The following is an 18418-nucleotide window of genomic DNA, read 5'->3' as shown; positions in this document are numbered from 1 at the left end:
TAACCTGTTCCAGATTAACAGTAACCTGTTGTAAACCAGACAGTAACCTGTGGTAGACCAGACAGTAACCTGTTCTAGATTAACAGTAACCTGTTCTAGATTAACAGTAACCTGTTCCAGATTAACAGTAACCTGTTCCAGATTAACAGTAACCTGTTGTAGACAAGACAGTAACCTGTTCTAGATTAACAGTAACCTGTTCCAGATTAACAGTAACCTGTTCTAGACCAGACAGTAACCTGTTCTAGATTAATAGTAACCTGTTGTAGACCAGACAGTAACCTGTTCTAGATTAACAGTAACCTGTTCTAGATTAACAGTAACTTGTTCTAGACCAGACAGTAACCTGTTCTAGATTAACAGTAACTTGTTCTAGATTAACAGTAACCTGTTCTAGATTAACAGTAACCTGTTCCAGATAGATTTTAACCATTAACCTAGATTAACAGTTGTCTTTAGATATACTAAACAAAAATATAAACGCAACAGGCAGCAATTTCAAAGATTTTACTGAGTTACAGTTCATACAACGAAATCAGTCAATTGAAGTACATTTTTTATGGCCCAAATTTATGGATTTCACATGACTGAGCAGGGGTGCAGCCATGGGTGGGCCTTGGATGGCATCCACTGGGGAGCCAGGCCCAGCCAATCCAAATGAGTTTGTCGCCACAAAATGGCTTCATTACAGACAGAAATACTCCTCAGTGCACCCCCCTTCAGACGATCCCACAGGTGAAGAATCCAGATGTGGAGGTCCTGGGCTGGCGTGGTTACACGTGGTCTGTGGTTGTAAGGCCAGTTGGACGTACTTCCAATTTCTCTAAAACAATATTGTAGGCAGCTAATGGTAGAGAAATTAACATTCCCTTAAAACTTGAGACATCTGTGGAATGGTGTTATATGACTAAACTGCACATTTTTAAAATACCTTTAATTGTCCCCAGCACAAGGTGCACCTGTGTCATGATCATAATGTTTAATCAGCTTCTTGATATGCCACACCTGTTAGGTGAAAGGACTATCTTGGCAAAGGAGAAATGCTCACTAACAGAGATGTAAACACATGTGTACACAATAGTTGAGAAAAAATCTGCTTTTTGTACATACATTTTGGGGATTTTTTTTATTTCAGCTCATGAAACATGGGACCAACATATTTACATGTTGCATTTCTATTTTTCTTCAGTGAAGTAACCTGTTACCGTAACCTGCTCTCTTTCATCAGTGTGTGTTTGTGTGTGAGGGCAAGGCTGGCTAAGTGGAGTTCCATGCAGCGGCAGGCCCTCTAAGGCGTATTAAAGCAGGTTGTGTATGAATTATGTATTCATCAGCCATCATGTGATCTACTTCCCCAACTGCTGGTAAAATAACTCAGGCCTCCTGTGGGGAAGTTGATATCTGCATCTATTTCAGGGCTGTGTTCCTACCACTGTGTGTGTCTGTGTGTGTGCGTGTGTGTGTCTGTGTTTGTGTGTGTGTGTGTGTGTGTTTGTGTGTGTGCGTGCCAGCTTTCCCACTGCTGTTTTATCTAACATGAGACTGTCAGTGTGCCCAAATCTTTTCAAAACAGATCAAAGATAAGCTAGATGGCTACCTCTTCTTCTTGCATCCTCTGTCTCTCTTTTTCTATCCTTCACTTTTGCCATCTGTTTTTAGTCTATCACACACACACACACACACACACACACACACACACACACACACACACACACACACACACACACACACACACACACACACACACACTGCTGGAATAGTCATTGCTCTACACCAGGGCTCTCCAACCCTATTCCTGGAGAGCTACCCTCCTGTACGTTTTTGCTCTAACCCCAGTTAGAACTGACCTGATTCAGTTTATCAACCAGCTAATTATGTGAATCAGGTGCGCTAGACTTGGGTCAGAGTGAAAACCTATAGACGGTAGCTCTCCAGGAGCAGGGTCGGAGTGAAAACCTATAGACGGTAGCTCTCCAGGAACAGGGTCGGAGTGAAAACCTATAGACGGTAGCTCTCCAGGAACAGGGTCGGAGTGAAAACCTATAGGATGGTAGCTCTCCAGGAACAGGGTAGGAGTGAAAACCTATAGGATGGTAGCTCTCCAGGAACAGGGTCGGAGTGAAAACCTATAGGACGGTAGCTCTCCAGGAACAGGGTCGGAGTGAAAACCTATAGGACGGTAGCTCTCCAGGAACAGGGTCGGAGTGAAAACCTATAGGACGGTAGCTCTCCAGGAACAGGGTCGGAGTGAAAACCTATAGGACGGTAGCTCTCCAGGAACAGGGTCGGGGTGAAAACCTATAGGACGGTAGCTCTCCAGGAACAGGGTCGGAGTGAAAACCTATAGGATGGTAGCTCTCCAGGAACAGGGTTGGAAAATCCTGCTCTACACAATAGTCCTTCTATTGTGGACTGTTCCACTGTTCTTTAAGGAGCCTTGTCTTGAAGGAGGCCTTGAAACAGCACAATCAACAATAAAATATCTCCTTTCTATCTCACAGCCATTGTTCCTAACAGTATAATGTAGTGCAGTTCAGCACTGATTTCTATTAGTAGTGTGTGAGAGATGCACGCAGAGGGAGAAAATGAGGCCGTATCCCTAGTGCAGGTTCGAGTTACAGTGACATGCATGTACATCCTGCATTCAGAGGGACTGCATAGTTATTCATATTGATTTACAGAACCTTTGATCACACAAAAAACAGGTTAATTAAGTACCACATTTCCATCACTCCAAAAGTGAGGTTCGGGTTGGCTTTCAGTTAGCTTGTCAGTTTGTGTTACTGTTACTACAGAGCACCTGTCAACACAGCAGTACCTTCTTTAACTGTTCAGTCTGAACAGATGACAAACCATCCCATCACCTGCATTCAGCCCCGAATAAACTGACAAAAAGCACCACACAACCCACTACCGTTAGTCAAAACCTAATCCCGTGTATTTCTTTACAAACGTCATCCCACATGGACACATGCTTCTCTTCTTCTTCTGAAAACTGAAAGCCTACCTGAGGTGAGTCCACCAGTTGTAGGTTTGTATATGGTACCTAAGACCAGTCAGTTAGTTTATTTGAACATGGGAAAAAGAGCTACTGCATAAATACTGCAATGCAGGTTTGATTAAATTGAGCCCACAGAGACAAGTAGACATGGTAAACATCGGGGACAACAACTGTCCCCACTCATTGAAGCTACGAAAGTCCAAGGCCGACCGCGGTACTGCAGACATTGTTAGCAGAAAACAGGATCCTCAATTATAGTGAATGGAAAAAGTTTAATCTTCGTGGTCAAACTTCGTGTAAATATTATTATTTTTTGAAGACAATCATGATGCCAATAATTGCTTCCAATTCACCAGATATATGTCCTTTAACCGATTATTTGACAATCTTACACAGAAAAGGTGATAAGGATAATTTAGTTGCTAATGGCACCTTGCAGTACCCCGGTCAGCCTTCAACTTGAGTTAATCAATGAGAGGGAGCAGCACTGAGCTAGCCTGCAAGGTCACTTCCTGGAGTAGGTCAAACTGTGTATGTTATGTCTCCATGAGACGCTATCTCATCCGATTTCATTTGGCTTCAATGCGCTATTGAGTCCCCACATATGAATGGTGTCACGTGATCGACGGCTTTGTCCACTTACTATGTATACAGTCATTGACATATATGCACATACTGTGCCTTCAATAAGTATTCACTCCCCTTGACTTTTTCCACATTTTATTGTGTTAGAAAAAATGAGATTAAAATGGATTTCATGGTGATTTTTTTGTCAACGATTTACACAAAATACTCTGTGATGTCAAAGTGGAAGAAAAAATAAATGTAAAATAAAACACTAATATGTCTTGATTAGATAAATATTCGACCCCCTGAGTCAAAACATGTTAGAATCCCCTTTGGCATCATTTACAAAAGTGTATTTCTGGGTAAGTCTAAGAGCTTGGCACACTTGGATTGAACAATAATTGCACACTATTCTTTAAGTCGGTTGTTGATGATTGCTAGACAGACATTTTAGGTCAAGCCGATTTAAGTCAAAACTGTAACTAGGCCACTCAGGAGCATTCAGTGTTGTATTAGTAAGCAACTCCAGTGTATATTTGGCCTTGTATTTTAGGTTATTGTCCTGCTGAAATATATCTTTTTTCTCCCATTGTCTGTTAGAAAGAAGACTGGACTAGGTTTTCCTCCAGGATTTTGCCTGTGCTTAGCTCAATTCTGTTTATTTTTATCATAAAAAACTCCCTAGTCCTTGCCAATGACAATCATACCCATAACATGATGCAGCCACCACCATGCTTGAAAATATGAAGAGTGGTACTCAGTGATGTGCTGTGTTGGATTATTGGCCCCAAATATAACGCTTTGTATTCAGGACATAAATAGCTAATCAAATGGCTACCTGGACTACCTGCATTGACCCTTTTTTTGCACTAACTCCCTTGCATTGACTCCATGCACACACACTGGACTCTACCTACACACACACATATTCACACTCATGACATACGCTGCTGCTACTGTCTATTATCTATCCGGTTGCCTAGTCACTTTACCCCTACCTATATGTACAGTACATAGCTACCTCAATTACCTCATACACCTGCACATTGACTTGGTACTGGTACTTTCTGTATATAGCCATGTTATTTTTTATTCCCTATATATAGCCATCTTATTTTCTACTTCCTGTATATATATATATTTTTTTTACTTGTTATTTTTATTCGTTATTCACTATTTATTTATTCCTTGTGTTACTATTTCTATTTTTTATTACAATTTTATCTTATCTTTAACTCTGCTGACTCAAGCTCAACATTTGAGCTTTTCATGGTCTATTATTTTAATTTATTCCACTTTAACATCATGGGTTGTAGGCCAGTGACAAAATAATCTTAATTGAATCCATTTTAAACCCAGGCTGTAGCACAACTACACGTGGAAAAAGTATAGGGGTGTGAATACTTTCTGAAGGCACTGTTTCATTTGCAGAATAGGAAAGTGTAAAGCTGGTCTGCCACTCACTCGTTTGGGTCCAAAGAGGTTATGATACAGCGTTCTAAACCTCTTCCTGGTGTAGTTGCATCGGTAAGCTCCGCCCATCAAGTACTCGATGACCAATCCAATGTCAATGAGACTAATGCGGTAATCTGGTGGGAGGTTACCCTGGGGACCGAGAAATTGGTGAGACCACGCCGCACACTCCCACGACAGTTGAGCATAAGAAGGTGAAAGGAAGAGAAAACAACACACACAAATCATACACACTTCACGTCACACATTCACACACATTTGTTTTGTGCTAAAAAGAATAGGTGATTAGTTGATTCACCTTGAAGTAGATCCAACTGAACCCTGGATATTCTTGCTTGGAAAGAGCACACAAGGTCAGTGAGTATACAGCACAAGGCCAAGGAGAGATGGGAGACACAGACCCCCAGATAAGATCACAGAGTTTATAACCTAACCTAATTTAAATGACCTTAGCTTAATTTAAATGAAGTTAGCTTAGCTTAATTTAGCAGTTTAGCTTAGCTTAATTTATCATAACTTAGCTCAGTTTAACTTAGCTTATTTCAACAGCACTGAGATCGACGTCAGTATACTGTACTCTGAGAGGAGAGGGGTGGAGGAGTCAAGGAGGTAGGAGGAAGAGGGAGACCATGAAAATAGGGAAAAGGTTAAGGAGAAGATGGAAAAAGACTAATCTTGAGGAAATGGAAAAATCTAAAAATCAGATCAATGCTTATTTAATTTGTCTGATTGCTATGTACTAATTTGCATATGTAATATATGACCAGATCTTATCAGGGGTTCAGTGCTGGAAGAGAGAGACAACCAGAAGTCTGAAGATGAGGATAAAAGGAGAACAAATGAGAGACGTTTCCTGTTAGAAATAGGCCTTCATCATCCACTTCAGCTAGTAGGCAGAACCCTATGAGCCCACTGTAATTTACCAGGAGGCCATTAGGTCCAAACCAGTGGAGGCCGGTGAGCGGGAAAAATAGGGAAGTTGGGCTCCCGCTGCTCCTTAGAGCTGGGCCAATTATCATACATCTACAGACCATCTCATCCACTGCCCTTGGTTACTTTAGTGGGAAGCTCCCTAAATGCCCCATCAAAACGTACTCTATTTTGTTTCTGTTATCCCAGTAAAGCCTCAGTTATCCAGCCAAAGCTCAGAGGCAATCCTTTGAAGTGGGAGAACTCCAAAGGAGGATGCGCTTGTGTTTTTTCACACAAGTTCCGATTAAACGCAGCACTATGCCGTTCCCCGTCCTCTACATAGAACGTTCTAAATCTTGCTGGGTGAACATACTCTATCCCCTGTTGGCTACATTATTAGCTACATCTATTACCATGTCAGAGCACTGCCCTGCTGCTCCCTTCAAACAAACTATCCCTACAATGAGTGAGCTGACCTCACCATCACTCTGGGGTTCTAGAGGTGCACTTACACAGTCTTATGATGCCGAGACCTGAATACAAATAGTATTTATTTCCTGTAAAATATTTTGAGCGTTAAATCAAGCATGTCTGAAATTCCATATGGGCAGGGTTTTCCCGTATGGAACTAGCTATTGTATTGGTTCCAGTGCACCAAACAAGCTCAGTCAAACACACCTAAAGTAGTTGAACGAAAATAAATGATATTTGTTTACCGTGTCTGCTCACACGCTCATACACAGTACACAGTAGCGGCAATCACATTGATTAGGTATAGGCCCCCAAGTCAATCAATTGCAGATAAAGGAAAAGCACACTACAGGTTCACTCAGAATGTTTAACTCTGCATTGTCACGCCCTGGCCATAGAGAGGCTTTTTAATCTCTATTTTGGTTAGGCCAAGGTGTGACTAGGGTGGGCATTCTTTGTCCTTTTTATCTATGTTTTGTATTTCTATGTCTTGGCCTGTTATGGTTCTCAATCAGGGACAGCTGGCTATCGTCTCTGATTGAGAACCATACTTAGGTACCCTTTTCTCCCACCTGTTTTGTGGGAAGTTAACTTTGTAGTTTTTTAGGGCACATAGCCAAAGCTTCACAGTTGTTTTTTTGTTCTTCGTTTTGTCGGCGTCATTTTTAAATAAAGTTAAAATGTACCATGCTGCACCTTGGTCCAGTCCTTCAGCCAGCCGTGACATGCATTTTGTAGGCAGGTGTGGTTTCATCACAACAAGTCACCCAGGGTGTGTCAGTTTTAACAAGGTTAACACCTCCCATACTGCAGAATTATTATGATAGAACTTGCAGTGCCCTTCTCCTTTATCTTTAGTTGTTTGCATGGGGCCATTGTACAGTGGGTCCGAAATGATTGATACCCTTGATAAAGATGAGCAAAAATTACTTTATAAACTCTTTTGTATGCAACAACAAAACATATATAGTATTTATTTTATATTTGGAACCCTGCTATATATGTCAACTAACTGATGAACTTTTATTGTAAAAAGCTGTAACACCTCAACTTGCTTTTTTGATGCTAGGTACGAAAGCCTGTACACAACTGCAGTCATGCAGTAAGCCAAGAGATGTCAGCTAGTTTCATCACTCCAAGTAATGTCAGGTTGACTTATTCCAGCACCAGAGGATCCAAGGGTTAGTGTTCAGGGGCCAAAGTTACACACTAAAGCCAATAGCAGTTGCACACTCCCTCTCGTGGACTTTAAGATGGTGTCCCTTCATCCGATGCTTACATAAATTCAATGCTTTTAAATCCATAATGTGTGGAGAATCATGACATAGCCAATGAGAGTCTAAGATTTCCTTCAGAGAGAGAACAGGGGAAGAGGACAGGATGTTTGGGCCATCCTGATTAAAGCAATGCATCATACTATACTGCACACCAATTCCACACACTCAATACCACACCTTCACACAGCAAGACAAGAGGAAGAGAATAAAAACACAGATATTGGGCAAAAGCCTAAACCGCCATAATCTATGGTTTGTGTGAGCTTTATCATACGTTTTAATTTGATAAAATATAAATAACTAATAGATAGTATATACAGTACCAGTCAAAAGTTTGGACACACCTACTCATTCCAGGGTTTTTCTTTATTTGTGCTATTTTCTACATTGTAGAATAATTGTGAAGACATCAAAACTATGAAATAACACATATGGAATCATCTATTATATTTAATATTTGAGATTCTTCAAAGTAGCCACCCTTTGCCTTGATGACCCCTTTGTACACCCTTGGCATTCTCTCAACAATCTTCATGAGGTAGTCACCTTGAATGCATTTCAAATAACAGGTGTGCCTTGTTAAAAGTTAATTTGTGGAATTTCTTTCCTTCTTAATGCGTTTGAGCCCATCAGTTGTGTTGTAACAAGGTAAGGGTGGTATACAAAAGATAGCCCTATTTGGTAAAAGACCAAGTCCATATCGTGGCAAGAACAGCTGAAATAAGCAAAGAGAATCGACAGTCCATCATTACTTTTAGATATTAAGGTCCGTCAATCCGGAAAATGTCAAGAACTTTGAAAGTTTCTTCAAGTGCAGTCACAAAAATCATCAAGCGCTAGGATGAAACTGGCTCTCATGAGAACCGCCATAGGAATGGAAGACCCAGAGTTACCTCTGCTGCAGAGGATAAGTTTATTAGAGTTACCAGCCTCAGAAATTAAAGCCCAAATAAATGCTTCACAGAGTTCAAGTAACAGACACATCTCAACATCAACTGTTCAGAGGAGACTGCTTTAATCAGGCCTTCATGGTCGAATTGCTGCAAAAAACAACACATCAATAATAAGAAGAGACTTGCTTGGGCCAAGAAACATGAGGTCCTGTGGTCCTGAAATCTGTGGTCTGATGAGTCCAAATTTGAGATTTTTGGTTCCAACCGCCATGTCTTTGTGAGACGCAGAGAAGGTGAAAGGATGATCTCCGCATATGTGGTTCCCACCGTGAAGCATGGAGGAGGAGGTGTGATGGTGTGTAGGTGCTTTGCTGGTGACAATGTCTGTGATTTATTTAGAATTCAAGGCACACTTAACCAGCATGGCTACCACAGCATTCTGCAGCGATACGCCATCCCATCTGGTTTGTGCTTAAGGGGAGTATCATTGGTTTTTCAACAGGACAATGACCCGAAACTCACCTCCAGGCTGTGTAAGAGCTATTTGACCAAGAAGGAGAGTGATGGAGTGCTGGATCAGATTGCCTGGCCTCCACAATCACCTAACCTCCACCCAATTGAGATGGTTTGGGATGAGTTGGACCGCAGAGTGAAGGAAAAGCAGCCAACAAGTGCTCAGGATATGTGGGAACTCCTTCAAGACTGTTGGAAAAGCATTCCAGGTGAAGCTGGCTGAGAGAATGCCAGCCGTGTGCAAATCTGTCATCAAGGCAAAGGGTGTCTACTTTAAAGAATCTCAAATATAAAATAGATTTTAATTTGTTTAAAACTTTTTGGGTTATTACATGATTCCATATGTGTTATTTCATAGTTTTGATGTATTCACTATTATTCTACAATGTAGAAAATAGTAAAAAAATAAAGAAAGACCCTTGAATGAGTAGGTGTGTCCAAACCTTTGATTGGTACTGTATATTCCAATATCCATGCATTGGTATATGTGTGTATGCGTGCGTGTGTGTGCGTGTTGCTTGGTTATGTGTGTTGTCCAATCCTCCGAAGTGCCTGTACGGTCCTCACCCTGCCTACAGAGCTAAGGGGGTTATGGGAACTTTTAAATGAGGGATGATTACACCATGACTTCCAGTAACCTCTACATCTCTCCCATAGGAGCACATGTTACTGTAATCAACTATGATTCTATTAATTAGAACTAAATACAGATGCTGCTAACCTATGACCTTCTTTGAGCTTTCACTAGAGGAAGATCAAGAGCGTAATGGGTCACCATCTCAAGTTAAGGAAGAACATTATTGTACATTTGTTTTGTTACATGGTACTGTAGTTCTGTCATAGAATTATCTAAAGGATTTTGGGTAACATTGTCATAATTTGTATGACATAAAATTCATAAAATGTTTACAAACTATTAATAGCAGTCCACTATTTGTAAACATTATACACATTTATATGCAATAATAAGCCATTAGTATTATTAGCCTTACAAATCATAAACATGTATAACATTTATAATGCAAGCAATTACAAGCATAAAGGCTTGTTCATGAAAGTTATTGTAAAATATTAGTGGCTTTTGTATATTATAGAATAGAATGAGGTATCAGTATTAGAGGGATAAGGAACAAGCAAGACAGACACAGGCAGAGAGTAGTAGAAAAAGTAATGCCTCATATACAGTCAACAGTCTAATCTCAGACTAACTCTCCATAATGAATGGCATGTTGTACACACTCACTCCTCAACGAGACACCCAATTTGGTGTTACTTGCAGAGAGATAGCAATAGCTCATTTTAAATAATTGTGTCAAGGCTAAGTGAACTGTGACAGCTACAATTGGAAGTAGCCTGGAATACTGTGCACATTTGCTTTCAGGAGTGTTTTCCCCGGTTTAATGTCAGAGATGCAAGACTACTATACGTTCCAACAGTGTAGGGTTAGTGTGCATACGGACACATAATACACATTGGACCCAAATGGAGTAATAATGGATTAGATTTGTATGGGAGTGAGTGTGTACAGAGCAAAAGAAAGAGTGATGGGAGGGGTAGAGACCAGTGAAGGCTGGTGGGAGGAGTTATAGGAGGACAGGCTCATTGTAATTGCTGGAATGGTCATAAATGGAACGTTATCAAACACACCAAACATATGAAAACCACGTTTGACTCCATTACATTAATTCCATTCCAGACATTACACTGAGCCAGTCTGCCTATAGCTCCTCCCACCAGCCTCCACTGGTAGAGACAGACAAAATACAGAGACAGCTCTATGCAGCCACTGCTGTAACCCCAGCTGAAAAGGAGAAAAGCCGTCTCCTAGTTAGCAACAATAGCAATCTACAGAGCTACACACACTCTGCAAACAAAAGCAAGACAAGTCTAGACAAATAAGACATTTGCTGGACTTGCATTCACACACAAGCAAACATTCCCACAAACGCCTACGCAGTCACACACACTTACTGTACACGATAAGCGTACCTTTTTGACGTCTCTGACCAAGTGGTATAGAGTGTTGGATGGTCCATGCCTCTGACAAAGCAAACAGAAGCACAGTTTAGTCCACAGCCACGGCCTCCAGCACGTTGTAGAGCTATGACAGACGGCTCACTTGAATAAAGTACCACACTGTAGACATAGTATTATGTCATTGTTGATAATAACCACCTACGACGGATGCTACAATGTCTTATGTAGCTGTTATAAAGGCTTTAGGAATGAATGCATCATTGTACATACAGCGCAGAGTTACCATTTCATTATTCTAACAGACTCACCAGGAGAGAGTATAGAAGTAATAGTGACATACAACTTGTGTTCTACACCCACCAGGGGTTGGAGCAGTTACAAAAACACTGGATTGAAATACAGAGAGGTCAGCGCTGTCCGCCGTGCAGTGTAGTACCGTGTTGTAGAGCTCCTCCAGTCTGGAGAGAGTGAGGAAGCGATGCATGCTCACTCCGTTCTCGATCAGCAGCTTGACGAAGTCCACTCTGTCCAGCACCAGGGCATCCAGCATAGACTGCTCCAGAGAACCCACCTACCGTACACACAGGGAAGGCACAGCCAGTCAGTCAACTCAGGGTTAACCATCGAGAAATGCAACCTAAATCCTGATTGATAGAGGATACGTTCACATTTTCACTTGGAGAGTGCTGTCTGTAGTCTATATTGTAAACAAGGAAGTGATAAGTTATAGGCTGGATCTTTCAGGCCACTGCTGTGGGTAATATAGAACTAAACGATCCCTAAACTCTAAGTACAATAACTTCATGATCCATTGCACAGTGCTGTAGTCTATACTGTAAAGTAGGAAGTGAGGCTGAGTCTTACAGGCCACTGTTGTCCATAGATGAAGATCTGACTGCGAGCGATGTCTACTCGGTTCCAGGCCAGGGCCAGGCTGAGCTGGTCAGGAGCCGATGCGTTGGCTCCTAGGAGGACGAACAGAGAGCATCACTTGTTTTCACTTGATCTACATATTGTTGTTTTTTAGGATGCAAGGTGATTTTTAGATCAGTCAGTCTGAAGTCGCTGACTACAATCTCAAACTCATACATTTATACTTCTCTTGCTGGAGGTAGATGGAGGTATTTACTTATTTTTTATTGGAAGGGCAAAACATCATTGTTCAAAGCAAAAAGGAGATTGCTGTGTTTGTGTGGTTGTTCTTAAAGGACAGCTTGTTCTTGTCCTCCGACACCTACCACTTACTTTCTTTTTGAGAAAGGACATTTGTCAAGTGGTCTGTGGCGTGATAAATTGTTTTGCGAAAAGCACTTTAACCAGTAGTTTGAAAACTTGCGTCTGCACACCTTTTATGATGACTGACAGTTTTACTCAGCAGGTCAGCAGAGCTATTGCACAGGCTTAAGAATGGGAGCTTTAACAGAGCTTGGACATGAGATGCTTTAATAACAGAGCTAAGTAATTTTACCTTTAACTAGACAAGTCAGTTAAGAACAAACTCCTATTTTCAATGACAGCCTAGGAACAGTGGGTTAACTGCCTTGTTCAGGGGCAGAATGAGAGATGTTCACCTTGTCAGCTAGGGGATTTGATCTTGCAACCTTTCAGTTACTGGCCCAACACTCTAACCACTAGGCTACATGAGATGCTTTAACAGAGCTTGGTAATGAGATGCTTTAACAGAGCTTGGTAATGAGATGCTTTAACAGAGCTTGGTAATGAGATGCTTTAACAGAGCTTGGTAATGAGATGCTTTAACAGAGCTTGGTAATGAGATGCTTTAACAGAGCCTGGTAATGAGATGCTTTAACAGAGCTTGGAAATGAGATGCTTTAACAGAGCCTGGTAATGAGATGCTTTAACAGAGCTTGGTAATGAGATGCTTTAACAGAGCTTGGTAATGAGATGCTTTAACAGAGCCTGGTAATGAGATGCTTTAACAGAGCTTGGTAATGAGATGCTTTAACAGAGCTTGGTAATGAGATGCTTTAACAGAGTTTGGTAATGAGATGCTTTAACAGAGCCTGGTAATGAGATGCTTTAACAGAGCCTGGTAATGAGATGCTTTAACAGAGCTTGGTAATGAGATGCTTTAACAGAGCCTGGTAATGAGATGCTTTAACAGAGCTTGGTAATGAGATGCTTTAACAGAGCTTGGTAATGAGATGCTTTAACAGAGCCTGGTAATGAGATGCTTTAACAGAGCTTGGTAATGAGATGCTTTAACAGAGCTTGGTAATGAGATGCTTTAACAGAGCTTGGTAATGAGATGCTTTAACAGAGCTTGGTAATGAGATGCTTTAACAGAGCTTGGTAATGAGATGCTTTAACAGAGCTTGGTAATGAGATGCTTTAACAGAGCTTGGTAATGAGATGCTTTAACAGAGCTTGGTAATGAGATGCTTTAACAGAGCTTGGTAATGAGATGCTTTAACAGAGCTTGGGAATGAGATGCAGACTAGTGTAATAGGAGTTTAATAAATAAGTATTTTTAAAAGGGACTGCTGGCGTTTAGCACTTAAATAGCTTAGCTCTCAACAGTTCTGTAGTCGCTGGAGTTTATGGACTCCTTTCGACATAGTTCATCAATTACTTTCTCTCTTTCCCTCTCTCTCCCTCTCTGTTTCCCTGTGTCACTATCTCTCACACAATCACAATCTTTCTCTCACTCTCGCTCTAAAAAGACACAGTATGCATAATGAAGTCTGTACTCTTTACTGGTCATGCTTGTGACAGTCCATGTCAGATAGAGAGATCACTCACAGAGAGGGAGATGGACAGAGAGATATGAATAGAAGATGCAAAAAAGAACGAGTGTGAGTGAGATAGATGCATAGAGTTAATCATGTTTCTTACAGGCTGCCAAAAATGCATTATTTCTTGGCAGCGTGTAGGAGACATGAGGCTTTTGTTTCATTACCTTCTGAAGCCAACTGTCTGACTTAAGGGGCCTCTGTTTATATAGTGTGCATGTATGGAAAATCACTGTAGAAAACGATTTCCTAAAATTGCTGTATTGTTGAAATGGTTCTAGTCGGAGTGTTTTCGAACTGGATTTGGGCAATGGCAAATATTTAAAGATGGCAAAATGTAGATGTGACGTCCTTGTTTTAGCACTATCCCCTGAGTTTTTAAACTACGGCGTGTCATATGGTTCAATGTGGCAAAAAATCTGCACAATCTACCTCTTCGGTTTAATTAAAACATAGTAATGGAGAGCAATGTTCAACATGGTGAAGAAAACAAGGAATTTGTGGTAAGTGCATAGGGGCTGACATTTGTATGCACCTCCACTATTGAAAGATAGTCCTGAGCTAAGAACAAGAAACTGTGTTTGTGTATCCTAAACTCTAAGAAAAAAAGGTGCTATCTAGAACCTAAAAGGGTTATTTGGCTGTCCCCATAGTTGAACCCTTTAAAGAACCCTTTTTGGTTCAACGTCGAACAATTTCCACAGAAGTTTCTACATGGAACCCAAAAGAGTTCTACATGGAACCAAAAAGGGTTCTCCTATGGGGACAGCCAAAAAAATGGGGACAGCTCTTTTTTCTTAGATTGTAGTGTGTGTTTTCTGTGTGGTGTTTGTGTATCATAGTGTGTGTTACCTGTGTTTGTGTTCATGTATTCTTGTGTGGGTTATCTCCTTCTCGTGCCTTGCAAAGGACCTTGTAAAGGACCATGGAGGTATGCTTTGGTAGATGAAACTGTAATTGGGGCCTCAGCAGGAGGAAAGCTTTCTGAAATTAACTCATATCCTCCTTTTAACTTCCCAGGATACACAGATGAACAGAGAGAATTCCCTAAGGTTACCACTGAAGGGAACTCATGGAATACGAACACATTCACATGCACACGCACGCAGACAATTACCTTTAAGCAGAGCAGTGAGAATGGCCAGGTCAATGTCCTGGTGTCCTTCAGACCCCATCCGAAAAACTGTTATCTGAGACATACAGAGAGAGAAAATAAAGTGGAAGAGAGAGAGAGAGAGAGAGAGAGAGAGAGAGAGAGAGAGAGAGAGCGAGAGAGAGAGAGAGAGAGAGAGAGAGAGAGAGAGAGAGAGAGAGAGAGAGAGAGAGAGAGAGAGAGAGAGAGAGAGAGAGAGAGAGAGAGAGAGAGAGAGAGAGAGAGAGAGAGAGAGAGAGAGAGAGAGAGAGAGAGAGAAGAGAGAGAGAGAGAGAGAGAGAGAGCGAAAGAGAGAGGGAGAGAGAGAGAGAGAGAGCGAGAGAGAGAGAGAGAGAGAGAGAGAGAGAGAGAGAGAGAGAGAGAGAGAGAGAGAGAAAGAGAGAGAGAGAGAGAGAGAGAGCGAAAGAGAGAGGGAGAGAGAGAGAGAGAGAGAGAGAGAGAGAGAGAGAGAGAGAGAGAGAGAGAGAGAGAAAGAGAGAGAGAGAGAGAGAGAGAGCGAAAGAGAGAGGGAGAGAGAGAGAGAGCGAGAGCGAGAGAAAGAGAGAGAGAGAGAGAGAGAGAGAGAGAGAGAGAGAGAGAGTGAGAGGGAGGGAGGGAGATATGAATATAATATGTATGTAATCTGTACATCATTATTCATCACGAGTCTATTTCTTTATTGCTTGCTGAATGATTGAAGTGTTTTTACCCATGGAGATAATTAGCGCTGTAAGTAAACCAGTCACGTCATAGCGCAGTGATTTTGCTACATGGGATTAGAAAGCATCTGTAAATGACTAAGATGTTTCATGAAGTTCTGAACTGAGGATTGTACAATATGCTTCCTAGCTGACTCACTTTATTACAAACATTGTAATGTAGCTTGTATGCAGTGTGGTCCCAGTAGAAAAGAAGGGGAGAGACAAAATGGAATGGATAGAGAGAGAGAGAGAGAGGGCGGTGAGTGAGTGAGCTCTATAGTGACTGGAGACCCTTTTGTGGAGTACAGTATAGTATAGTACAGTATAGTACAGTATAGTACAGTATAGTACAGTATAGTACCGTACACTAGGCAAGAGAAAAAAGAAGGGCACAAAGCAAGACAGTGGGAGAGAGGGAGTAGGAGACCGGGAAGGAGGGAGGGAAAGCAGAGGGAGGGTAAAAGAGAGAGAGAGTAGGAGACCGAGGAGGGAGGGAAAGCAGAGGGAGGGTAAAAGAGAGAGGGAGTAGGAGACCGAGAAGGAGGGAGGGAAAGCAGAGGGAGGGTAAAAGAGAGAGGGAGTAGGAGACCGAGAAGGAGGGAGGGAAAGCAGAGGGAGGGTAAAAGAGAGAGGGAGTAGGAGACCGAGAAGGAGGGAGGGAAAGCAGAGGGAGGGTAAAAGAGAGAGGGAGTAGGAGACCGAGAAGGAGGGAGGGAAAGCAGAGGGAAGGTAAAAGAGAGAGGGAGTAGGAGACCGAGAAGGAGGGAGGGAAAGCAGAGGGAGGGTAAAAGAGAGAGGGAGTGCGGCAGTTCCTCCAGATTTTGTCGCATGATGACATGTGTGTGAAGGGCACCTTGCAGCTCCATGTATGAGCTGCGTGTTCGCAATGCCAGAGCACACTATGAACCCCCGCCACATGGTCATAAATCTATTCCTCTAATCCCTCTATCCTTCTCCATTTCCCCTCCATCACATCGCCAAACCCATCTCCCCCTATACATGGCTTCATTTGGTGGAGCACCAGGATTTCAGCTGGCTTTCACTCCAGCCTCCCCTCAGGCGATGATGCAATATAGTATCTCTCTCTCTCCTTCTCTCTCTCTCTTTCTCTCTATTTTTTAAAAAGCCCTTCAGACACCAAAGATGCGAGAGAAATGGCAAATAATTTAACTCAAACATTATTATTTATTTAGACGCTAGCTCGTTCATTATTTTTCCGCTACTGAGATGACACACATTGTCCCCTTGGAATGGGCTGTGTGATCTCCTGGAGCGAGAGGAATGGGCATACTGTATGTGTGTGTTAGGGTTATCTCTTGTCCTGTGTACCTCTACCATAAACTTTGTTAGATGACACATCTTTGTATCTGTCCCATCATGGTGTGTGTGAGCAGAGCCATTGAGGCATCTCCATTTTAAAGAAGCGAATGTTCTTCTTCTACTAAGTCTATGAGTTGATAAACAACCTGCTACCTGAGGTGTGTTGTTTGAACAGGTATAAATGTTGGTGGTTTACTGCCACCTACAGTTATGGAATGTTTTCTGACAAGTATAATTCATTGGTTGATCCCTTTTGATGACGTGGATATAATTTTGTGATCTGTCCTTAATCCATTGGAAGTCCTCAATGGCAATGTCCATGCAAAAACAGGTTATTTTGCAAACAGTAATCTCTATCTATCTCTACGGTCTCTACATTAGTCTGTGTATTAATATTCATTATTGTGTTTAATGTGTGAATAATGTAAGTATCTGCATACTACATCATCTGCATGATATAAACCCAGCAAAAAAAGAAACCTCCTCTCACTGTCAACTGCATTTATTTTCAGCAAACTTATTTGTATGAACATTAACAAGATTCAACAACTGGGACATAAACTGTACAAGTTCCACAGACATTTGACTAACAGAAATGGAATAATGTGTCCCTGAACAAAAAGGGGGGGGGGGTCAAAATCAAAAGTAACAGTCAGTATCTTGTGTGGCCACCAGCTGCATTAAGTATTGCAGTGCATCTCCTCCTCGTGGACTGCACCAGATTTGCCAGTTCTTGCTGTGAGATGTTACCCCACTCTTCCACCAAGGCACCTGCAAGTTCCCGGACATTTCTGGGTGGAATATCCCTAGCCCTCACCCTCCGATGCAACAGGTCCCAGAGGTGCTCAATGGGATTGAGATCTGGGCTCTTCGTTGGCCATGGAAAAACACTGACATTCCTGTCTTGCAGGAAATCACGCACAGAATGAGCAGTACGGCTGGTGGCATTGTCATGCTGGATGTCAGGATGAGCCTGCAGGAAGGATACCACATGAGGGAGGAGGAGGTCTTCCATGTAACGCACAGCGTTGAGATTACTTGCAATGACAACAAGCTCAGTCCGATGATTCTGTGACACACCGCCCCAGACCATGACGGACCCGCCACCTCCAAATTGATCCTGTTCCAGAGTACAGTCCTCGTTGTAACACTCATTCTTTCGACGATAAACGCAGATCCGACCATCACCCCTAGTGAGACAAAACCACGACTCGTTAGTGAAGAGCACTTTTGCCAGTCCTGTCTGGTCCAGCCACGGTGGGTTTGTACCTATAAGTGACGTTGTTGCCGGTGATGTCTGGTGAGGACCTGCCTTACAACAGGCCTACAAGCCCTCAGTCCAGCCTCTCTCAGCCTATTGCGGACAGTCTGAGCACTGATGGAGGGATTGTGCGTTCCTGGTGTAACTCGGGCAGTTGTTGATGCCAT

At 42.1% G+C, this 18418-nt stretch overlaps 1 protein-coding gene across 6 annotated transcripts in view; it reads right to left on the bottom strand.

Annotated features, from left to right (window-relative positions):
* The window catches only part of LOC110525413 (transient receptor potential cation channel subfamily M member 3), a 184187-nt gene that overhangs the window by 22030 nt on the left and 143739 nt on the right, over positions 1–18418 (bottom strand). For all 6 annotated transcript variants that reach the window (XM_036979555.2, XM_036979556.2, XM_090237172.1 and 3 more), the window contains 5 exons: positions 14955–15027; positions 11949–12049; positions 11521–11655; positions 11097–11147; positions 5033–5173 (listed from right to left, as the gene is read on the bottom strand). In XM_036979555.2, the coding sequence (XP_036835450.1) occupies positions 5033–5173; positions 11097–11147; positions 11521–11655; positions 11949–12049; positions 14955–15027 (501 nt within the window). The remainder of the gene's footprint in view (positions 1–5032; positions 5174–11096; positions 11148–11520; positions 11656–11948; positions 12050–14954; positions 15028–18418) is intronic.

This window comes from Oncorhynchus mykiss, chromosome 6, assembly GCF_057628025.1.
Source record: "Oncorhynchus mykiss isolate SJ-2025 chromosome 6, ASM5762802v1, whole genome shotgun sequence".
Taxonomy (NCBI): domain Eukaryota; kingdom Metazoa; phylum Chordata; class Actinopteri; order Salmoniformes; family Salmonidae; genus Oncorhynchus; species Oncorhynchus mykiss.
Note: the sequence above shows the minus strand (reverse complement) of the source record. Positions and strands in the feature narration are given on the sequence as shown.